Source organism: Podarcis tiliguerta (assembly GCF_965153285.1).
Source record: "Podarcis tiliguerta genome assembly, chromosome: 9".
Lineage (NCBI taxonomy): Eukaryota > Metazoa > Chordata > Lepidosauria > Squamata > Lacertidae > Podarcis > Podarcis tiliguerta.
Genome location: NC_139542.1, coordinates 2,326,607 through 2,351,429, shown reverse-complemented (window position 1 = coordinate 2,351,429; position 24,823 = coordinate 2,326,607). Strand labels below are relative to the sequence as shown.

At 48.7% G+C, this 24,823-nt stretch overlaps 1 protein-coding gene across 1 annotated transcript in view; it reads left to right on the top strand.

Moving 5' to 3' along the window:
- The first annotated feature begins 8,220 nt into the window (after nucleotides 1-8,220).
- The window catches only part of VAX2 (ventral anterior homeobox 2), a 60,211-nt gene continuing 43,608 nt past the window's right edge, over nucleotides 8,221-24,823 (top strand). The window contains exon 1 of the mRNA XM_083398641.1: nucleotides 8,221-9,073. Coding sequence (XP_083254767.1) covers nucleotides 8,764-9,073 — 310 coding nt within the window. The 5' untranslated portion in view covers nucleotides 8,221-8,763. The remainder of the gene's footprint in view (nucleotides 9,074-24,823) is intronic.

Genomic DNA, 24,823 nt, shown 5'->3' with positions numbered 1-24,823 from the left:
AGCAAGGCTGTGCGCAGGAGACCTTCCGGCTGGATCGCGCCCACTCAATGAACCATCAAGCCAGATTCGCGCCCCCCGGATCTTCGGGGGTTTCTGGGAAGAGAGGCGAGCAGAACAAACCCCCTGTTCGACTGCATTCCTAACATTACAGAGTTCAGAAGAGGTTTTTGCAGCACCCTGTTCTCATAGTGGCTGAGGTGGTGGTTGTTGTTGTTGTTGTTGTTGTTGTTGTTGTTGTTATATTACATCGGTTCTGTCCTCACGGCCTGCCTTAAAATGAAATCTATCTTGAAGGGTAACGGCCACAAAACGCTGCTCGTGAGGACCGCCTCTCCCTCGTCGTTTTCCTACAAGCCACTGGCCTCGGCTTCCAGGCTGGACCGGCGGAAGCGCACTGCGGAGGGAACGGCGCGTCTCCTTTCCCGGCCAGCTCCGAGGCCTGCTGCTGCGTCCCTTCCTCTGCTCCCCGAGCAGAATCCTACACGACACCCCTCACTCCTCTCGTCGCACCAGCAGCTGGAAACCGGGAGAGTTCTATCATCTGCCATCTTTTCGTCTTCCCCTCTTTAAAACAGGAGCAGGGTTGGCGAATCGGCGAATCGCAGCGACTGCAAAGCGGAGCTTCTTTGGAGAAGATGGACGGGGAAGGGGGGGGGCTATGCTCCTTCCCACCCATCTCCTCATCTCAGTGGGTTTAAGACCACAATTTGACAGGAAGCAACCAGCATCCCAATATCAGAAAATGTTGAAAAGCCAGATCGGGGCTCCGTCCCAGCCTTCTCTTGAAGCTGCCTTAGTCTGGCAATTCGGACTGGCGAGCGCTTTCTCGGCTCCTCCCTACCTGGACCTACTGTTTGAGCTCGGGGAAAGCCGATTTCTTCGCCCCCTGAGCCCACGGACTTCTCTGCCTCTCACTCCGTAAAGCTTCGGATAAAATATTTTTTTTGCCCGGAATTCTAAGAAAGAATTAGGCCTCCAGAACACGCATTTCCGCCTTCGACAGTGCTTGGAAGAGCAACCCAGAATCTGGTCGCATCTTTAAAGGCTCACGCCATTTTATGGTGGCGCAAGCTTCCGAGAACTGGAGTCAGCTTTCAAAACTTATACTGTATCTATTTATTGAATTGTTATACTCTCCTTCATCCGTAGATCCCAGGGCGATTCTCAGCATAAAAATGCGAGATAAAAACACAAAACACATAATAAAACCAAGAACAAACTAAACCAATAATCAAACAATGTGATGTCATTTGAGGCGCCGCAATATTCCTGGGCGGTTTAGCTACTACAGGATTCTAAAACAGCGATCTTTAACGCACGCCTTTGTTTCGGGCAAGGCTCTCCTGCAAGAGTTCAGCCTTTATAAAGTTGTGTGTGAAACATGGTGTATAATCATAATTTTATTTGCCCAGGCCTGCAGCAGGCGCATTATACCATCACGCCGTAAAGTTACCAGCCTAGAACATCTTGTTGCGCGTGCGGACAGGGCACCATCGCGCTAAAAACTCCAACCTCCCTTATGGCACTGAAAGGCAGGTATACCTGGGCGCACCTGGCTGCTCCTGTTTCCTACGGGGAGCAGGCGATTTTGCCCGAGTTCACTTTGCTTTGGCCTGGTTTGTTAATTGCCTGTTTAGCGACCTGTTGCCTCTCTGAGCAGTCCATTTATGGCCCATCAAGCAGGGACATAACTTTGAAAAGTGATCCGCACACAAACGATGCAACTGAACATAGTGAAACATTCAGCTGAACGGAAATGCCACGGAGGCACCTTTATAATTTACAGAGGAAGGCTGAGATTTCCTGGGTTTTATTCCAGGTGGGGCTCAGGTTCCTCGCGTGGCGACTCTCCACACCTGAAGATGCCAACATCACCCTGAACGTCTCTTATGCCCTTACATTTCTGTCCGACAGTTTCGTCCGTGCGGCTTCCAGACGCTGACCACACACCCCCTGCTTTAGCCAGGTGGGGGGCCTCAGATCTTCTTGGATTCCCCATCTTGTCTCCATCTCAGATGGATCATCCTCTGGGGCGCCTACTCGGCACATTTCAGCCTCAGTCTGCCCGAACCGAGGCCACAGAAGGGACACAGGCGATGTCTGAACCGGCGCGCAGCCGGATCCTAAGATTGTTTTCAGACTGCCTTGTACTTCCTCTCTGTGTGTATACGCCCTGCACATTAAAAACAACAACAGCTATGGGGGTGGCATAGAAATGTTTTAAATCAATCCATAGCAATCCTACACATTCTGGTTCACAATCCCCACCAGCCTATTGAAATGTGTGAGTGGATGGCGCCCATTAAAGAACCCGCGCGCCTAAATTAGCATTTTAGGAACCGAATGTTTGCTTAAGGAGCTACATAAAGTTCTTTGCTGTCCACCCAACCGCTGTCCACCGTCTGCCTACACAGAGGGAACTCGTGATTTTGAAAGAAGATACAGGCAAGAGACGTTATGCGACCTCATTCTGACGCCATACCGGAAATACACCAAAACGCAGCCGAGGCCAGGTCGGTGTGCTCCGAGAAAGAGACACACCAAACTTCCTTCTGCCCAGGCAGCCTCTGCTCCGCGCCTCTTCTTCGGCTCGACCTCACCTTGACCGCTGCCAAGGTCAAATCCAGCAGCGGTTAGAGAGACAGGAGTGTGTGTGTGTGTGTCTTTCATGAGGCCTGAGCTGGTCTCTTTTCAGAACCACAATGAAACCCTCAGAAAACGCGTTTATTTTCACTTGGAGGAGTGGGTCGCTGGGGATCCGGGTCTCCCTAGATGGCTGTTGCCTGCCGCTGACTCGAGAGGAGACCTGAGTTCCACCTGAGACTCCTAATTCCTTTTCAGTGTAGAGCGAGGGCCACTCTTGCCCCGAAGGAGACCCCGTCCTCCCCCTTCTCGGAAGTCTTTCCCCTGTTGCATTCCAAGAGGATACAAAGTTAAAAATTAGTTCTAGTTAGGTAGGTAGCCGTGTTGGTCTGCCATAGTCGAAACAAAATTTAAAAATTCCTTCCAGTAGCACCTTAGAGATCAACTAAGTTTGTTATTGGTATGAGCTAGAACTATGTAAGGCACCACATTGAGCAGCGTGAAATGGAAGCCCATCAACCGGTATCTGAAGAAGTGTGCATGCCCACGAAAGCTCATACCAATAACAAACTTAGTTGGTCTCTAAAGTGCTACTGTAAGGATTTTTTTAATTTAAAAATTAGTGCAACGGAAGCAATGAATGAGCGTAAAATTGCAAAGAGGTCGCGTCCAGATTGGCACCAGAGAAGGAAATGAACGAGGGGTAGCTAACGCTGTTTTCTTGGGAGCGTTGAATGGAGCTAGTAAGAAATACTAGTATTCTTTCTTTCTTTCTTTCTTTCTTTCTTTCTTTCTTTCTTTCTTTCTTTCTTTCTTTCTTCAAACCTTTATTAGGCACTACAGATACAGACCATCTTAAAACATCCATATATGTACAAATAATCAGCCATATAAGATATATAGTAAGAGAAAAATTCATTGGAGTGTCTTCCTGCTAAACCGTGCCATTCACCACTCTAAGAGATACTATTGACAGAAACTCAGCCACCCTTAGAATTACCTCCGGGTTAAGAACAGACAGTAGAATCTGATATTTTAATTGTGCCATGATGTTAGACAACCCCAAAGGGGAGATAACACGCGTTTATGTAGCTGGTTGTACAGTGGACAGTAGAAAAAAAAAATGTTCTACAGTGTCCCGCACATTCAAATAACATCCGCAATGTCTATCATTTCTAGGGATGGTTAAATATCCGCCCTTAACAAAAGCTGAGGGAGAAACGTTCAGTCGGGCTAACGTAAATGTCCTGAGTTGGGCTGGAATTATTAACTTTCAGATAGAAGAGATCCTGTTATCGGTTGTATTTAAACCACAGAACTTGGGCGAGCAGATTTTATTTACAGCTGACTCAATGTTTTGTTTTTCAATGTCCCTTAATCTAATTTGGATATGGCGATAAATATATTGATCACTAGAATTATACAGTACAGTAATTCCAAGTCAATACCAATAGGTCTAATTTTGCTGTCTGGATTTATAGGAGTCCTTAAGTAAATCGGAAAGCAGACTCAAAGGTTAGGAAGGACAATGGCGACGCAGCCAGTTTTTTATAGAGCTAGTCTACACTTACTTACTATATATATATATATAGTACTATACTATACATATATGTAGTATTACTTACTACATATATGTTCTATATTACTTACTACAAATTAGTAACTAGTATACTTACTAGTAATTTGCTTACCAGTACCTATGAGTAAAAAGACTGCACCAGAAGCTTATCATGTAAGTTAAACTTCAAGCTAAAAATGTATTTAGCTAAATGTGCCTTCTCCCCAAAATACTGACGGGCTAAGAGGAAGAAAGAGATGGACCGTGATTAATAGATGATATACAGGGAGATAATTGTTTTTCTTCTGAATCATTTTGTCCAACAGAGCAAACAATATTCCAGGATCGGGGCACATTTGGGAACACTTTGCTTCGATATAGGGTGCGGTTGGCCAGAGGCGGCGATGGGCGCCTTGCCAAAGAGATTTCTGGTGCTTCGATGCCGCAGCTGCAGTCCTCACGTGGAAGCCTAACTTTTCCCCCCCTTTCCTATTAAATGTCTCAGAAAGCAGCCCAGTCTGACAGCTGAAAATGATTATCCTTTTTAAAAAAATTCTATACATATATTCCACCGACCGACCATTCCAGCTCCGGGTAATAATCAGCACGTGAGAAGCATTCAAACATGAAGGGGATGGGATGCCATCCTGCAGACACGCGAGGTTACGATCCTGCCAGCACTTTCAAGCGCCGTTCACTTTAATGGGAGAGCTAAGCACGTGCGGGAAGGAAAGACGACGGCAGAAGGACACAGAAGTGCGTTTGTGCCTTTGCTCTTGCCACACATACGTTTTTTAAAAGCGAATATTTTCGAGAAACTGATATTCCAGGCGAGCACCGTCTCGACTGCAAGGCGTGCAGGCAAACTCCCTCGGAATCGGTAGTCACTCCGGATTTAGGTCAGCGTCCCTGAAGTTACCGCAACTGACCAAAACTGTAATAGATCAAATGCTGACCTCCAGCTAGAAGAGCGGCAGACGGTGGTCTTCGGTCTGGGTCGGTGTCCTCGGGGGGCCTTGACTTTTTACCTGTAAAAGAAGCGAGTCGTTTGCGTCTCGACGTTTCCCGTGACTAATAAAAGCTGATCTCTGCCTAAACCAATATCTGGAACTTTCTTCATCCCCCCCCCTCCTTTCCCCGCTCTGCCTAGTAAACACGTTGTGCGGGGTTTATTTTGATTTTATTTCCGATTTCAACAAGTGACTTGAAAATAAAATACGTTATCCGACGAGGACGCATTCAAGCATTCTAAGTGGCTTTTAAAGCGCTTGAAAAATGAAAGGAAAACGGGTCTCTTTATGTCTTGGTTTATTTTGGTGTGTGTGTGTTATATCTTTATTAATAATAATTATTGTCTTTCTTTCTCTGCAAGTCGAGACAGGGAAGGAATAAAGTAGCAGGAAGAAGCCTGAGCGCCGAAGTCCTTGCGAGGCGCTGCAACCTTTGGGCCCAATTTAGAGGGAAGTTCTCCTGCGCAGTTCTCCCTCCGTCTTCGGAGGAAATGCACTGGAGCTGTGGGGGACCCGGGTCATTGCATCGGGGCTTGCGCAGGAGAACTTCTCGTTGGCGAGAGCCGGGTTTTGAAACCGGCCTGCCTAGATTTGGTTCCCTCTTTCCCGGCGCGCTTTTTTACACCATCCAAGTCAAGAAGAAGATTGCTTCTCCCCGCTTTCTTTCAATTGGAGAGTTTTAACTGGTCTGGATACGCAAAGAGGCCGAGATTGTGCTCTGGGCTATACATTCCTGTGCACAATTCGGACTTACACCCAAGTAGACCATCGTAGGCTGGCGATGCAACTTGGGTTCCATCGCCATCTCCAGCAGAGTTTTTCGCATATCTTTTAAATGCGCAAAACGTAAACACCCGCACATTTCCAAATCTTTTATAATTTTTTTGTGGAGAAACCATCCCAATCTCTGAAGTTAAGAATAATACTAGTAATTTAAGGCAGCCTTTTGAGCCACAGTTCGCTGCAAAGGGCCCGCTGCCTTGAATGCTGCGGGCAGGTCAAGCAAGGGCCATCCTCGGGCATTTCCTACGTTGCAGCAAAAGCCCTCTAATAATTTCTAAGGCCTGAGGGAGGGTAAGTATGCGGGCCAGAAAGGGATTCTTGGGATATAACCCTGGGAACGCTTACCAGGAAGCATGTAAGCTGGATTTGCCTTTGAGTAAACATGCAGAAGAAACTGTTTACTTGGCGATCGGAAAGTGAAATCTCCATGATCCTCAACTTGGCCCGCGCCTGCCACGCCAAGCCAGCCAGCGGAGGGTCCCAGCCTAGCTAAACCTGACCCTTACTGGCCTCTACTGAAAACAGTGGGGCTTCAGGGGGTCGAGACTGGCTTGTTCCCTCGACTGGGTCCCGAGTCCCGTTAGCTGGCTCAGGAGTCAGTCGGTGGAGGAGCGTTGCTGCGAATTACATCGGTGAAAGCAAGTTCAGATAATGTATTTTTTGGCCGTGGCTTTTACGGCTCTCTAGATGCGCAGCCGGTGAGGCCATACAAATAAAATCAGAAGCGGGCAGCTGGACCTAAGAGGCTGTATCGTTTATTTCCAGAGTTGCTCATCTCCCCTTTCCCACCACCCACAGCCCAGAAAGCAAATCACCCCGGGTGGAGGCGAAGGGGAGGGGAGAGGCACAAATCCCAGGATCACTTGTCAGTCAGGTGGAAGGCTGTCACTCGAGAGGAGCAGGGATGAAAATACACACAAGCGGCCCATTTCGGTCCTGCAAAAGCGGCTCCCTGTGTTGGAGCAACATTTGCAGAGATGGCGGGAGACGTTTGCGGGGGCTTAGAGAAATCACTCCTCTCTATAGACATACAATTCAATCAGCTCCCCACCCAAATAAACCCGCCTCACCCACATTATCCCCCTACCAGCCCCCTTTTATATATATATATAAAAGGTTGCTTAGAAATCCGAAAAGCACCCTCGATTCCTCTGTCTCTTTTTCTCTCAAAAGGAAATGTTTCAGGATCACGCCAACCCTTCCATTTCCCTTTCAACCGCCCTGCTAATCATAATAATCAGCGCTCCCCTAATGAAGCGGGAACAGAAGGCACCTTCCAAAGTGGGCGAGACGTTTTCACCCGTCTGTTGAAAACAGCGACAACAAAAACACCCAGAAGCGCCATTCACCTCTCCATCCATCCATCTCTCCGGAGGGGAGCGCGCGCCTGGTCCTTGCTCGGCCTGCTGAAACGACTTTGCCCAAACTGGCCAAGCATTCAGAGCTTGAAACTGACTGGCTGCCTTCTATTTGACAAGAGCAACAGCTTGAAAGTGGCGCACTTTAATTCACTTTACAGTGCTCACAGTTGCCCGAAAGGGAGAGCTTGAAGCAAGCCCACCAATTGTTCCTTACGCTGCATTATTATTATTATTATTATTATTATTATTATTATTATTATTCCTTCCCTGGCAATGCTTCTTTTGACAAAGTCCAAACCCGGGGGGAGTTTTCCTTTGCGGAGCGGGGGGCGAGAATGCGTGCAGAGCCGAGTGGCGATTCTTTGTTTTGCCAATGAATGGCGAGGGACTCGCGAGCAGGAAATTACGTGTGTGGCCGCCAGTCCATTTGAAATCGCTCCTTTCCTTTCCTCGCCTGGCTCTTTATCCCCAGCTCGCTCTGCTTCCCTCCTCCCCCCCCCCCCGCCCCTCAGAGGAACATTAAAGTGCCAGGGACGGAATGTGTATGCGTGTAGAATGGGGGGGGGGGAGAGAGAAGGATTTCCTTTCTTCAACAAATAAATGGGAATTGGGAATAGGAAAAAACAACAACAACCAAGCGGTGGGTGGAGAGGAATTATGGATTGTCTCCTTGCCTCCTTCCCTCTTCTTTTTCTTCTTCCTCCTCCTCCTCTTCAGCGCCGGATCCCTCCCACCTCCCCACCCCCACCTCCTCTGCCCCCCCCCCTCGCACGCCGAAATTCTCTCCACCCACGTTGCCAAAGACGCATCGATCTCCCATCCGCGGAAGGTCCAACCTGGAAGGATGTGAAGTGCGGGGGGGGGGGAGAAGCCGGAGGGAGGGGGAGGGAGAGGGAGGGAGGGCTCGCTTAGCTGCGCTCTCGCCTCTCGCGCCTGGTCCTCCTTTTCTGCCTTTGCTCATCAGAGGGAGACGGAGGGAGAGAAAGAGAAAGAGGGAGAGGGAGAGAGAGAGAGAGAGGAAGGCAAGAGAGGGATGGAACCGGGCGGCAGGGAAGCTCTCGCCAGCAGGCCGGACCGGTGAAGTTTGGCCGGGGCTGCCGAGCCGAGGGGCAGCGGCAGTTCCAATGGGGGTGGGGGCAGCTCAGGAGCCGGGATCCGAGCGGGGAAAGTTTTTAACTCTTCGCCTGCCCGATTGACATCCTTTGGCTCCGCACCTTTCCTAAAGGAGAGCATTCCCGGGAAAGCAGCTTGGAAAAGGAAGAAATCAGTCGAGGCGAGGGGTTTCTGGACACCTCAAGACGGGGAAAACTGGGGGGCAGATCCGCCTCCCAGCACCATGCTGCTGCTGCTGCCGGCCTGGGTCGCCTGGCTGGGCTTCCCGGCCCCCGATTGCTGACCCTCCACTTTCGGGGAGCGCAAACGGGAGGCAGCAAGAGGAGCGGGGGAAAGTGGAGGGGGCAGCCGGCGGATGTTCCATCCCCGGGCCGGGGCGCCCCCAGGCATGAGCGATGGGGGGAGCGAGGCTGGCCGACGCGCCCTCCTCCTGGGGGACCCCGGCGGCGCCCCGGAGCGAGCCCGGGACAAGGAGGCGCGCGCAGCCGCGCTGGAGAGCGCAAAGTTGCGCGGAGGGGCTCCTGGAGGAGGAGGAGGAGGAATCAAGGACCTGACGGCGGGGACCTCGGCTGCCAGCCCCGGCTCCTCCAAGGAGTGCGCCCCGGAGACGGAGAGCCAGCCCTCGGCGGGCGAGGCGGACTACTGCCGCCGGATCCTGGTGCGAGGTAAGGGAAAGGGGCCCCCGACTCGCGGAGGGGCGCGCGGCGGCTCTTGTACCCCGGCCTTCCATCCGATCCCAAATCCAACTCCTTCAACCAAAACGCACACCTGCTGCATGTATCCCGACCCACCCACCGCGCGGTCAAGATCTGCCTCCCCCTTCTCCACATCTGTCGCCAAAGTCCGGCTCCAGAGACTTCTTCACCCAACCCCACGGTGGACCCTTTTTGCACGCTTCCTGCTCCACCTGTTCTTGGGGGGGGGGGGGGCATTTTAAAAACCAGAACACCTCTGTCTTTCTGCAAAGATGCGTGCCAATCCTACCATCGCCCTCCAGCCACACTCTGCCCCCCATTCCTTCTCCCTCTGCCCCTCTCTAAACGCTTCCTGCCCTTTCCCCCTAGCTCTCCAGACGCCAAACCCCGCTGTGCCTTCGCTTCTCCTTGCCCCAGCCTGCGCCGGGTCCCTCTCTGCTGCCAGTCTCCTTCGCCCTCTTGAGACCCGGCCGGGTCTCGGCTGCCCAGTTCACTGTCTCCAACCGTGGCTGGCCTGCAATTGTGTCCTCCCACCGCCCAGCCAGCCAGCCATCATCTCCCTTCCCCCTCAGCATCTCACCCTCCTTGAACGCTTTCCCTGCTCCAAAAAAGCGGCCCTCCTCTCCCCCCATGTATCCCTACTTCCCATCACATCCCTCCCGCCTCCCCAAATCTGGCCCCATATGCTCCTTTCCAGGACCCTCCCGATGGAGCAAGGAAGGGGCACAGCTAGCGACAGGAGCCCGATCGCATGGTTACTGCTAAGGGCGCGAGTGGGGGGCTGATTTGGGCTCTGGCGCGGGTGGGGGGAGGTTGGGACACTGCAAGCAGGCAATGGCACGGGGGTGGCATTTGCAACAGAAGCAGCAGATGGAGGCGATGTTTTTTAAGGAAATCGGTCTTGCCCTCGTCTCTCTCTCTCCCCGGAGCTGCCCGTCTTTTTTGGGGGGGGGGGCAACGCGTGTGCGCGCGTGATAATAATTCCAGGTGGCTGCCTTGGCTGGCAAGCTGTTGTCGCAGGAAAACAGCGTCACTGCAGCACCAGCAAGTCAAAAGCTATTTTCTCCCCGCTTCTCTCTCTCTCGAGCACACACATCCTGCACTGAGCTCTTGGAAGGAAGGCAGAGGCTGAAAACGTTCCCCTGGGTTCCCTCTGCTCGTGACCCTCCCCGGCTCTGCCCGCTCAAAAAGGGGCTCAACCCTTTGCCCGAGTCTTTCGAGGATGGGGACGGGACCCCACAGAAAGTGGGCTGCGCAAGGGGGTCGGGGGGGGGAGACCCTTTCACTGGAATCCAAGGCTGAGATTCCGAGCTGTAAATGCTTCCCCTGTTACGAAGGCCGAATTATTACCCTGTAGACGCACAATAGACTGAATCCAAAGGCAGCACAAAGAATATTCTCTCAGTTCAGCGCTGGTTTTGCTGAAGATGGCAGTAGCAATTATGCAGGACTAGAAGATTCACACAGCCAGCAATTTCTCTCTCCCGATTATCTTTCGATCTATTGGTCTTGGGTGTGTGTGGGTGTGTAAATCCTAAAAACCACGGCAATCTTCATTAGATGCACGCCATAAATCATAAATCTCTGTCTTGGTTTGGCTTGTTTCCCCCCATTCTTTCTCTCGTTTCCCCCCGATGCTTATCAGGTATCCTTGTTATGAGATTTAGTCTGGAGGCGCGTGAATCTTTTTCTCACAAACACAACATTTCAGCTACATTTGCTATATATTTTTACTCGATTGACCCGTCCCCTTTTTCCGCCCGCCCGAATCTAATTATTTTCGTTTCGTGACGTTTCGTTGTTTTTCTCCTTCGTTGCGTTTCGTGATGATAGATGAGTTGTTGTTGCTTGTCGAGGATCCGCGGACTCCTCTCGCCCACAGTTGCGCTCAAAGCAGTTGGGCAAAATTAAATAAAAGGAATCGCGTATGATAACTGAGAAATGCATCCATGCAACTTCTTGGTTTTCTTCCGAGGCTTCCGAGGCCTTTGGAGACTCTCGGAAAGAAATCTCGGGCGGGCTGCAGGCCTTGCGCCTGGCGAGGGCCGGCTGGTGACTTCTACCGCAGGGTCCGGATCCTCTCTGGAGCTGCCCCGTTGCTCTTTGCAAAAACCACCCCAAAGGGCTGCGGTGGCGGAGGAGCCATAGCCAAGATGCATCCCCAAGAGAGCAGGGAGGGAGGATAGGAAAGAAGGAAGGAAAGTCAAGGGCCGAGAAAGCCCTCCTTGTCTGCTGGGCCTGCAAAACCACGGCCCTTCATTGTTTGAGTCACCGCCGGGTTTTGCGCCCTAGAGACATCAGTCCTTCCACGTACATGCGCACGCCACACACAACTGCTTATCTCCTTTTGCAACGAGGCCTTCCCAACGAAACCTCAAAATATTTGAAGCGAATAGGCGCATTCTCCTTGCAAAGATTTTAAATATATTTTTGCAACGGCGGGAGCGAAAAGATCGGAGACCTGTCTAAAGTGGCGACCGGCCCTGTGTCCCTCTCAAGCTCGCCCGCAACCCCTATGTCTTTCTGGCACCCACCCAAATTGAAGAGGAGGGAAAAGGCGGGAGAGGCTTGAATTCTGCAGATTTGAATTGTGTGTATGTGTCTGTGTTGAAAGATAATTTGCCCCTGAGAGATTGGCACGAAGCCTGGGCCTAAACGGCGAGTATTTGCAGAAAATCCCACAGAAGGAGAAAAAGAAATCTCGGCATTTCTGCTTCCTGGGTCCTGCCTATCCCTTGTTCTCCCGTCGCCGTCTGGCCCACCCAGTGAAGCCTCCAGCCATCTTTTTTCCATGGCGCCCTCGCTCTCATCCGTTTCTCTTTCCGTTTTCCCAGCTTAGCCTCGAAGCCTGCGCGAATTCAAGGTGGTTTTTTAGAAAGATTTCCGCGTCACCGTCTCTTTCTCCGTCCTCCTCGCCTGCTTGCTGGGAATATGTGGCTGATGCGTGTTTGAATTGGCGGATGGATGGAAGGATGGCTAGATAACCGTAGAGCCATAGGTCTGAAGGCAAGTACTGTGCGTTTGTACACACCGCCGAGTCACTCTCGATGGTCAAACAGGACGGATCCACGCGGCCGTGCAGACTCCCTGACATTTGCACGGAGAAAATTGCAAAAAAAAAAAAAAAACAAAAACCGTGGCGCTTTCCAGAGCCACTGCGACAGGAATGTGCATTATTTGTTTAAAATAAGTGATTGATTTAAATTCACATGCACACACATATGGAAATAAATTTAATAGGCAATAGAGAGAGAGAGAGAGGCTCGCTTGTACCCCGAGGCCTGGCCGTTTGGCACGCTTTGTTTGCAGTTATTTTCAACGGGAGTTGAAATCAACTTAGATCCAGATAACCTCAAATGGGTGATGGGATCTGGTCAGAGGGGGCAAGATTCAGTCGGATCGCCCAGGCACTTGGGATAGTTTCGTTGGTTTCGGTGGGAGAGTCGAGGGTCTCCTAATCGAAATCTACGCGAAGGCGCTTACTTTGGGGCTGGATCGTGCCCTGCTTTGGTTAGGCAGCTTACAGTGCATTTCTGCACGTGTCTACTCAGAAGTAAGTCCCATCGTTTCCCGTTAGGCTCTTTACCCTCAGGAAAGCGTGTGCGGAACTGCAGCCTTCGCATTATCTAACCCTGCAGGGTGCGGTGGCTTTTGCCAAAGAAGGTATTTGTTCCACTGATGATTTTTTTTTTTTTTTTTAAGTAGGATTTGTATATTTGTATGCGTTGCTCACGTAAGAAGGCAGAAGGGAAGGTGAGGGAAATGGCAGGGGTTTGAGTTGACCTTCGCTGTCATTTGAGGATGCAATCGAGGCTAAGAGAAAACAGCTTTGAAAGTCATATTGATTCTAGGGCACCAATCCACCGGGAAGGTCTCCTGCGCCAGAACCGGTGGAAGTAACTGCGCTTGTCTGCGCAGGGGATCTTCCGCGCTGACCTGCCCAGAGTTAACGCTCGGATCCCTTACACTGGCGAAACAGAGAGGAAATCTGGTCTGTAGAGCTGGCCTTACTCAACAGAGCAGTTATAAAATACAGTATAGCTGGTTGCGCAAGGGGTGTGTTTGTTTGCTTGTGTGTGTGTGTTTGTAAGCCTCCCTTGCACCTTCCCCTTCTCTCAATTTCCCTCTCCACCTACATCTACGACCATTTGCGAGAGACAGTTGTGTAACCTAACCTCTTAGGCCCATGATCTTTTTATGTAAGTTGCATTAAAACGCGCGCGCACATCCTGGATCCTCCCTGAGGTCCCTGAGTCTCGCTCACCTCTGTTTTCCCCCTAACACGGAGGCACCCCTTAATTTTCTTCTCTAGAAAAATGCCCCTAACTACGAACCAACCTTCCTTCTTTCTCTAAGGCTTCCTCTTTTAGTTCCTCGCTTCCCTCTCTGAAAGATCCTTGTTTAAAAGCCACCACACGTCCCCTGTTTCTTTTCCTACTGACAGAGAACAGTAATGATGATTATGATGATGATACAGTAATAACAATACAATACAGTAATAATAATACAGTAATGATATTGTTATGTGTATGCCGCCCATCTGACTGGGTTGTCCCAGCCACACCGGGAAGCTTGCAACAAAACGTTAACACAAATATATCCTTAGGAGGACCCGCACTCTCCCTCCCCCGACGTGGTCAACAGATGACCTGCTTCTGAGGGCGTCTGGCCTGGCTCTGGCATCACACACAAGGCGGGGGGGGGGGGCGGAACAAGCCAAGGAGGCCTCTTGTTATGTTTCAGTTTCATCATGTCAATTTCGCCCTAGGACCTTATGGGGAGGTGGGTTTTGTTTAGTTTCCGCGAGGCACATGGCTTTGTGTAAGCGCAGATCTCAAATTTTGCATCTTGCGGGGGCGGGCTGCTGCTGCTGCTGCTGCTGCAGGGAATATAGGGCGGGGAGGGAAGGGGACCCGAGTTTGTGTGTGCGCGCGCGTGCGCGTGTGTTTGTGTGTGTTTGCGTGCCTACGTGTGTGGAACTGGAGTGTGTTCCAGGGTTTGGCCTTATTTTAAAGCTGACGTTCGGAGGATGCACCGGATACCTTGAGAGAAGCCGGGGTCATCGCGAGGGCACCGGGACGCTTATACTACAAGCTCCTGCGCTCCCTTGCCAAACACTTTAGCAAGCAAAAGCCTGGACGCTCGTTGGGCTGGGACGTGCCTCATCAGATCCTAATCAGCCTGGCTTGAAACTAAGTTATCGAGACAGATTAGGCCGGTAGGTGGGTCGGTAGGTAGGCAGGCTGATTACTGCACAGTGGAATTAGAGGGGGAAACGAGGGTCTCATTGGTAGCTAGAATCCGCACCGGGCCAGCGGTACAGGCCGCAAAAGAGCCGGGCGGCTCTAAGTACTTCCAAGTCACATTGATTTAAATGAGAGGGTTAAGCGCGCCTTGAAATCCCACCCGTGGAAAGCGCTGAGCTCTGGATGAATCGGGCCCAGTGCTCGCTTGCCAACAAAGCCAACACGCCCTCCCAGGACACGTGATGCGGTTTTATTTCTGCTCAAGTTGTGTGCTATCTAAAATCCTTGTCGTGTGTAAACAGATCGGTGATTTATTTGCAAATATCTAACACTGCATTGGCGAGGTTTTGGGTGGGGACACACACGACTTCTTTAATTTATATATAATTTATAGAGGACCCGTCCTATATCCACTGACGTAAATCGCTTACAATTCACAACTTTAATATGTGATTTTGAAAAAATTGAAATATTTAGGCCTTTTAAAATCACACACCACGAAAAGGCGTTTGAAAGTCTGTTGATTTCTTTCCGGTGGATTGTGGCTGGACTGGACTTTACATCCGAGGAACCCAGCAGTGGTAGGCCCCTGGCCTCCAGGAGACTCTGCTCAGGAGCTCGACCAGCTGGATCGGGCCCCATCTTGGTGTCGACCGAAAAGGAATAAAAGAACAAACCCTAATTCTGACCATATAACGATTTCTAGGGCGCTTTTCTCTGTTGCGCGAACGCCTGAACCTTTTCCAAACCTGCTTCCAGGCACCCACGGTGCCATTTTGAGGACGTGGAGCCGCGTTTGCTCTTCCAAACAAGCAGCCAGAGGCCTTCGTGGACCATTTTTCCTACGCCACTTGCCTTCCCAACTCCTCGTCTCTTTCCCCCTCTTCGAAACCCTTTTCCTGCGGCATCTGATTTTGATCTGGATTGCAAAAGTTAAAGGAGAAATGAAGAACCGGAGGAGATTCCGCTTCGCGCTGTCAGATTCCCTCCATTTTGCCGCAAAGGCGCCCCCCCCCCCAGCTCTGACAAAATGGAGGCAAAAAGGGGGTAATTCCATAAAAAGGACCCGGAGAGACAGTCCTAAGATCCCTTGGGATCAATGCCCATAACTCTGCCGGATTGTGATCAAGGCCCGAGCGCGCAAACGCAGCTCCACAACGCTTTTACGCAAAGACCCACTGATTTCAGTCTTAGATTCACTTTCAAAACCACCGCAGGTTCATATGTGTGTATCTGAGTGTGATTTATATTTATAGCCTTTTTGGCCTAGCGACTCCAATACATGATCTCTATGTGTCTAACTGCTTCGGTCTCAAAAATCGAGATTTGAGGATGTCTTCCTTTCCGAAATCCGGCCTGGAATTTTCTTCGGGAAGCAAATGCTCTCACTCTCTCGCAATTTCCGCCCCTACTTTCTCTCTTTTAATTCCGATATAGATTTCTTTGTTGCTGCTTTTGTGAGAAAAATGGAAAATTCTTGCGGATTCGGGGGCTAAATGTACAAATTTCATATTAGCAAATATACACCGGTGTCCCGTCCCCCGTCCCCCAAAAAAGAAACCAAAACACTCGGGGCGGATCTGTCCTCCAGGCCTGCTGCTGAAACCCACGCAGGGAACACCGTAGCGGTTTTGCGCAGTAATTTCCGCCGGGCTTACGGAGACCTTCCGGCTCGGCCGATTGAGAGCGTCGCTTCCTTATTTATCTCAGATAATTTCATGAATTTCATATTTTTATTATTGCCTCAACTTCGAGAACTGTGCATGAATAGTCACTATTAAATGATAGATCCCAGATAGTGTATTTCTTTGTTTTTGAAACGATATGAAGTGTGCATGTGTTTGTTTGTGTGTGTGTCTCTCTGTGTGTGTGTGTATGTGCGCTCCTACTCCTTCCTGTGGAGAGATTCTCCACCCTAACATGCTTTTCGGGGGGTGGGGGTGGGAATTGAACACAGTCCAGGGATGCAATTTATCCAGGGATAAATTATTGGGCGTCACTTAAATAAACAGAAATTCACTGAGACTCGCTTCATGCCTGCCTTTGTGGCATGAAAACAGAGCTTTAATTACTATCTTTTATTTCGAAATTATTATTTTTTTCTATCTTCAAAAACTGCGGGTAACTGCTAAGAGAAAGTCGACTCCGCCTCTCCCCCCCCCCGTCATGTTATAACTGTTTTTATTTCACATTTACAAGGGCACTCTGAATATTTCTGGATAATTAATACGCCCCAGTTTTGAAGACTTTTATTGAGCGATCCAAACGCAGCAAAGCAAAGAACCAAGCGGCTAGATATTCCTTCGGAACATAAAGAAGTCCAGTCCAAGATCAGTCAAAAGGATAGGGATATTTTCGTGGAAGCGAAGAGGGCTGATAGCCATGGGTATTCACATGTTATCAGAACCGAATAAAATAAAATTTGGTAGGAACCTGCCAGTTACGACTTTGCTTTTTAATATACACCAGCAACACCCATAGCGGCGCAGTCCATTGGCTTATCTTATACTGTATTCCCATGTGCCCGTTTTTGTAATTATTATATGGATAAATTGTGTGTGTTGAGAGAGAGACATTATCTATCTATCTGGTGCTCAAGCAACATGAAAGGTGCTATACATATGATAGTGCAGGAAATTCTGTAATACCACGCTGGCAGATAATATACAAGTAGCGCACACACGACATACTGTACAGGGTTCGCGCAGACGTATAATTTGCGAGCGCAATTCTTCAGACGAGGCATCCACGCAGAATCGAAAGGACCCGAGGCGCAAAAATAAGCGGCAAGGGATCCAGTCGATCCAAGGCCTCGCGGCCACTTTTGCACTGTCCGGAGGAGCGTTTTGCTCCGCAAGGGGGTCTCTGGGCCTCTGCCCGGTCCACGGACTTGTCGGGATGTCCCGCCCTGTGGCCTAGCCCATCTCCCACAGAGGAACACCGGGGGCTGAGGACCCGGATCCTGCAAACCAGCTCTCCAAACTCCAGGGCTTCGGCTGGACTGATGAAAAACAGAAACCCCCGAGAGTTTGGTGGCACCTAGAGAGAGACATATACTTATTAGGGCGGAAGTTTTCGGGGATCTCTTTCCCCTTCGGTCAGATACAAAACCCGAGCGGTGCTGGGAATCTACAGGCTCCTCGCGGGAGAGAGATCTTTCCAGGGCCCACCCTAATCTCCAGACTGTAAACTTGTTTTAACAGGTTTGAATCTTTAATTTTGATATTGTTGTCACCCGCCCTGGGGCCTGATGGTGAAAGACGGGGAAGAAATCCAACAAATGGCGTTATTATTTATTTATTTATATTAGGATTATTCATAGGTGCCACGCACCACGTTCCGCATTTGTGACAACTCGGTATTTTAGTGTGGCGGCACCTGCACTTTGGAACTCCCTGCTTCTTGATAATCAGGCAGGCGCTCTCTTTGCCTTTTCGGCGGCTGCTAAAAACATTCCTGCTGAGACAAACCCACCCAGATTCTTAGAAAGTTGAGGGGAGTTTTAAATCGGCTTTTAGTCCAGCGTTATTTTAATTTTTTGGAAGTTTCATGGTTATTTTAAATAACGAAACAGTGGTTTGTTTTTAACAATCAAGCGATGTGCAAAGCTTATGAAATTTATATTAATAATTATAGAGATAATATTTGTAATGATAGATAGATAGATAGATGATAGATGATAGATAGATAGATAGATAGATGATAGATAGATAGATAGATAGATATAGATAGATAGATAGATAGATAGATAGATAGATAGATGATAGATAGATGATAGATAGATAGATAGATAGATGATAGATAGATAGATAGATAGATAGATAGATAGATAGATAGATGATAGATATAGATAGATAGATGATAGATTATATAGATAGATAGATAGATAGATAGATAGATAGATAGATAGATGAGAGTGGTTCAACCCTTTCCACTTTCATCTGGAAATATTACCAGAGTTTCCTTCCTTCCTTCCTAGAGAGGTGATTTTGATCACAGGTGGGAAGGAATGGAGATATAATAGATGATAGAAGAATAAAACAGAACCCACAGGCGAGGCGCCGTTTTCGATGCGCGAATATGTCAAGATATGGTCGGCTGTCCCGCCACGTCCCTTGCTTTTTCTCGAAAGCGGATATACTTCATGTCTCTGGCCTTTCTCCTCGAAGTCAGATGAGATCTGGCTGGCCGTTGAAAGGGCCTGTGGATCGAGGCCTTTGCATTCTCCTTCCCCTCCGGCTTTAAGAAATCTAACTAGATAGCTGCCTGTGTTTTTGCGCAGCGAGCGACCGCGTCATCTCCTCGTCACGGCCCCGATCCCCTGGCATGGCAAGATCTGCTTGCTAGGGGAGTTTTCCCATCACCTCCCTCGATCCTCGGCTTCAGCCGCCTGCAGAAAGCGGCCCCATATTTCTCGTTTGATGGGAAACTGATATCGGGAGAGAAGAAAATCCAGACACGCGGATCACTAGCTTCCAGAGAGTGCGCGGGTGTGGATGTGGACAGGTACCTGTGAAGGTACCAAGGCCGCCGTCAGAGCTCTTTTAGTCCACGGACCTCCGTTTCAGGAATTTTGCATTTTTATTTTTATTTTACACAAAGTCTGCCCAGCGCCCGCTGCGCTAAGCGGCCCCTTTGCCCATAAAATACTCGTGTGTGTGTAAATAACACACGAGCTGTAATTTATCAATCGATCGATCGATGGTTCCCTCCTCAAAAATCAAAGTTTTCACTGATCCTTCGGCCATAACTCCGAAATGCAAATTCCTTATTGCGATGGTTGTGTTTCCCACCACCGAGAAAAAACACCTCGTTTCTAGCGCAGAAACCATTATTTGGTTATTAAAATATTTGTATACCGCTGGATCATATCACACACACACACACACACACACACAGGCGATTAACAGCAATTTAAACATCAAACCATGCAATAAGACCAGAAAAAAAATTAAAACATCAATTAAACATTGTATTTTGAATTGTCTGCCCAGGCCTGATGGAAAAGAAAAGTTTGCAGCAGTCAATAATAATAATAATACCCCGCCCATCTGGCTGGGTTTCCCGAGACACTTTGGGCAGCTTACAGCACATATATAAAAACCTATAAATTGGCACGATAAAGTGGGATAAATCCGTTTCCTTCTCCTCTGTTGTTACCAACCGATAGATCTCCTTAGACAAGTTGAATTCTAGAATTCGCTGGGAAATATCAGACAAGCTTTGCCGCCTTCGCGGTCCTGCGAGGGGAGAAAACTGCGCTGCCATAATTCCGGTTGGACAGCCGAATCCAACCCGTTCCTGCGCCCCTTACGCTGCCTTCATTCCCAGCGCGGAGGAAGAACCCGCCTCCTTTAAAAATTGGCAACAATCACAACGTTTACTCAAAAGAGAAGAAAGGGAGGGAAAAGGAGGAGAGAAAGAGAAGCCAAACTGAAAATACTATTGCGCCATCACCACGCACGAACACTCTTGGCGCCCCTACTTTTGAAAGATCTCTGTCTGGTTCTTGGCCCGGGGTGGGAGTAGCGGATTCACACGTGCGCCCGTGACCCTGAATCTGCCGCATTCCCCCAGTTGGGAGACGATGGCTGCCGCTGGGTCGTTTCTAGTCCACCCCCCAAAAAAGTGCATTTATGGTGAAACGGCTTCCGGAAATTTTATTTCATTTTATGGGAAGCGTTTGATAAATGACCCTTGGGGACGCTGGACTTCTCTGGGGTATTCCATCACGTGTGAAGCGCACCATTCAAATTTCATTCCCCGCTTTACAACTTCCTGATATATTTGGGGCGGGGGGGAGTGTCACCGAGAAGGGAGGTGCGGGTCAGCTCGCCAGGCCCGATTTTATTTTATTTTTTAGACGGGCGTGGGGAATCCTCTCAGCATGAGCAGCTTGGCCTTTAAAACTCGCTTAAATTATAGCTCCATCATGACTGTGGGAATAAAAAAGGGGTCGGTTTCTGCAGCTCCGAGGTCGAGTACATTTCCTTTGGAATTAAGAGCCGTTGTGTTGCTCTGCAACAGTGGCAGGACAGAAAAATACGTTTTAAAAGGAAAGATACTAAAAGGAGCATCTGTAGCTATGTGTGCATTCCTGGCTGCAAACCGAGAAGGCAAAAAGGCAGAATTCAGGCCGCAGCTGCACCGGTAGGCCTGGCCTGGAGTGTCCGTCCGGAGCTGCTGGCCGCTGCAAATTTTGGAAACGGCTGGGCTGCGAGGTCCTGAGTCCAGTCCTGTTGTTGTTTAGTCGTTCAGTCGTGTCCGACTCTTCGTGACCCCTGGACCAGAGCACGCCAGACACTCCTGTCTTCCACTGCCTCCCGCAGTTTGGTCAAACTCATGCTGGTACCTTCGAGAACATTGTCCCACTATCTGTCCTCTGTCGTCCGCTTCTCCTTGTGCCCTCCATCTTCCCCAACATCAGGGTCTTTTCCAGGGAGTCTTCTCTTCTTATGAGGTGGCCAAGGTCTTGGAGCCTCAGCTTCAGGATCTGTCCTTCCAGTGAGCACTCAGGGCTGATTTCCTTCAGAATGGAGAGGTGTGATCTTCTTGCAGTCCATGGGACTCTCAAGAGTCTCCTCCAGCACCATAATTCAAAAGCATCAATTCTTCGGCGATCAGCCTTCTTGATGGTCCAGCTCTCACTTTCATACATCACGACTGGGAAAACCATAGCTTTAACTATAGGAGTTCAGTCCTAGGGAAGAGTATACGGTAAAGGCCCCGACTTTACTCGAAAGTAAGTGCAAGATGGGGTGCGTCTTGTGTTTTCTTTTGACCGTCTTTCTCATGAGAAAGCCCCCTTGAAACGAATGAGAGATGCAGAAGATGCATTTCTTTAATGCTTACATTGATATAGTCCGCCTTTCCTCCCAAAGGAGCCCAAGGCGGCGAACAACTCAAACCTCTAAAAACAGTGCCAGCCCAGAGAGGCAGACATGGAGACACCTCTCCTTTAAAAAAAACAAAGTGCAAGAGGCAGATCTTCTTTAGTAGTCTGGAGAATTGAGCAGCTGGTGTGCCTCTTGCGAGGAGAGAGATGGACACTTGACCTGGCGTCCTTCCTTCACACGATCAGTCCCCTCCAGGGCGGGGCCTTTTCTGGATAACACCCAGTGCTGTGATCTGCCCCCCCCCCCCGGCTCCGCGGCCTGGTCCAGATCATCTGCCCAATACCTTTAATAGCGAAAGAGGATGCAAAGGTTGGGTCCGTTTCCCATCACCAACTTCTCTGCAATATCTTGATAGTAATGCTGGCCTACCAAACAGGGCTGGTGTGAAGATCGCTCAGATGAAATACGTTAAAGCTTGAGATGCGCACGCTACAATTGCTACAGCTGCAGCCCTGACCCCCCCCCCCCCGGCTAAATAAATCGTATTTAGCGCTGCACTGCGCGCAGCCGCCCCTCTGTTTTTCAGAGAGAGACTTGGCTCTTACCAGCAAGCATAAAATGACCGTTTCTTCCTGCTAGTCGCCTCGGAGTATGCAAAAAGAGGCCGTGCTTTTCCAGAAGTGTGTGTGCGATTCATCTTCTTTATCTTCTCCATATCTCTCTATATATTAGCATTCTATTTATCTATATATTTGAGCTTTGATTCCTGCGCTGCTTCAGGGGTTTCGACCAAGCGATCGTTGGTGGAGATCCCTTCCAATTCTACAGTTCGATGATTCTATATCCCACCACAATGCATCCCAACAGGAAAAACAACAACAATTGCACCATAATAATATCAGCCACTTACGACACAGAATATCTCAATGTGACTTATAAAAATGCAACACCTGCAATTGCCACAGGGAACTAACCAACTTCATTTACTAAGAGTGTCCATCTTGCAGTATTATATAAAGGAAAAAGCCAGCCACACCCTGATGAACCCCCAAACAGGCAAGGGGTATGGCCCCAATTAAAATTCTAGCGTTTTTAATCTTGTATTTTTATGTTGTGAACTGCACTTAGGGCAGTATATAAATTTGATGATGATGATGATGATGATGATGAATAAAGAGGAAGAAAGTCCTTGCCTGGCAGCTAGAAGTGGAGAAGGATGGCTGGGAAGAGCATTCCAAATATAATAATAATAATAATAATAATAATAATAATAATAATAATAATAATAATTTATTTATACCTTGCCCATCTGGCTGGGTTTCCCCAGCCACTCTGGGCGGCTTCCAACAGAACACTAAAATACAATAACCTATTAAACATTAATGCTTCCCTAAACAGGGCTGCCTTCAGATGTCTTCTAAAAGTCTGGTAGTTGTTTTTCTCTTTGACATCTGGTGGGAGGGCATTCCACAGGGCGGGTGCCACTATCGAGAAGGCCCTCTGCCTGGTTCCCTGTGACTTGGCTTCTCACAGGGAGGGAACTGCCAGAAGGCCTCAGCGCTGGACCTCAGTGTCCGGGCAGAACGATGGAGGTGGAGGTATACTGGACCGAGGCAGATATAGGGTAGAATGATCAGGTTTCATATCACATCCGATACATATGTGGGGTGGAAGGGGCTTCACTAATCATTCACCTTCCGCATCTCTAATTTGGTATATCTGGGTTGTTGATTTTTTGACAAGTACTGCTGGAACTGTGTAGATGAAGAGGTTAATAACGTATTTTGCAAATCTGCCTCTTCATGCATCTTTCTGTTCTTTACAGATGGCAAAAGCCCCACGGTAATTTTCAGTACATAAAATGCCAGTGGACAGCGTCTATTGGGAAGGTCTCCTGCACAAGACCCATTGCTATGAATGGGAGATGTCTAGTAGTAGCACCTTCCACATGCATAGCACCCAGTGACTTCAAAGGGACTTGTGCAGGAGATGTTCCCAATCAACCATAACCAATGATTCCCCCTTAGATACCATATGGAACACTTCAAGATGATTTGTTTATTGAGCATTCCTTATGATCTGTTTGCAGGGAATTTGGATATTTGCTCCTCGATGGGCATTTGTTCTGATAAGTTTGCAGGGAGGTTAGACAACAAAGAGTGTTAACTTCACACTTTCCAGTGCGGGTTCTCCATCACATTCCTTATCACAAAACTCTGATCTTTTGAGATAGCAGGCTTGTTGTGCAAGACCTCCTAATCAATGGCTGGTATTCCAAGAAAATAGTGACAGTCTGGAAGCCTACGAAATTTCCTAGTTTGTAGCCAGTCTTTGTTGCGGAGTGAGCAACAAGATGTCCTGTTGTCTAGGTCAGACAAATAGCTGCAGAGGATTTTCTTGCTTCTGGAAACAACATTTGGAATCAATGGCATTTTTTTCTGGGTCGTGTCTTTAGGATTGGAAAAAGTGGAACTTTACTCCCACTAAAATGACCTGGGCTGCTCTTGATAGAGGTGGCATTCTTTGGCTTCCTCCAAAAATATTCTCTCTCTCTCTCCTCTCTCTCTCTCTCTCTCTCTCTCTCTCTCTCCTGCCCATCCAAACAAATTAGGTTAGGGGTTACAGACATTTTTCTTCTCCCCAAGTTCATCCTTTGCACCCACATCCTTCTTATGGGGATTTGTGGGTGCTGCCAAGTCACCCGCTGTCCTCTCACTCTTGCGTTTTAAAATATTTGGTGTTTTTATATTGTATTTTCATGTTGTGAACCTCCCAGAGATCTAGGGATGAAGGGCAGTATACAAACTTAATAAACAAACAAACAAACAAACAAACAACAAACATGCATTTTATGGACTTCCACAATGTGAAGAAAACCAGCAATTTATTTAAAATTTTCATTGTCACAATGACACTATAAACAAGAGCAGGCAGGGAAGAGAAGGGTAGGATGAACAGTCCAACCCAGATGCAGAGTTTTGAAAAGCAGGTGCGAAACTATCCAGCAAAAAGAGGACGCTCTGATAAGTCATAGAATCATAGATTTGCAGAGTTGGAAGGGGCCCCGCAAAGGTCATCCAGCCCCACCCCGTGCAATGCAGGAATTTCAACTAAAGCATCCATGGCAGGTGGCCACCCAACCTCTGCTTCAAAATCTCTGAGGAAGGGGAGTCCACCACCTTAAACAATGCCTCTGTTGTTACTAGGCTGTGGCCACTGCGGAAGGATAGAAAATCCAGTATTTGTTTTCAGGTAGACGGAGGCAGAAAATAACAAGCTAGAGAAGGAGGATAAAGCAGGGGGTGGGAATAGATGGGGAGGCTCAGATGGGAAGGGATGTTTTGGGGCGTCGGCTGAGCAAGGAGTCTGATTAACAGGTAGCAAGTTGTTGGACTGGGCTACATTCTTCTTTATTTGCATTTGTTAGTAACTTTATACAGAAGAATCTGGAGGCAACCGAGTAACAAGATAAAATACAAACAGGCGAAATCAATGCTGCGAAGCCGTGCCAAAGCAACAGCATGCAATGATAAATTCCTTTTCCCCCCCAAAAAATTTTTTATTAGTTTTTCAACAAAGTTTTAAAACAAACAAACAAATAGACAAACAATACAAACAAACACAAATCTTCACTCTAT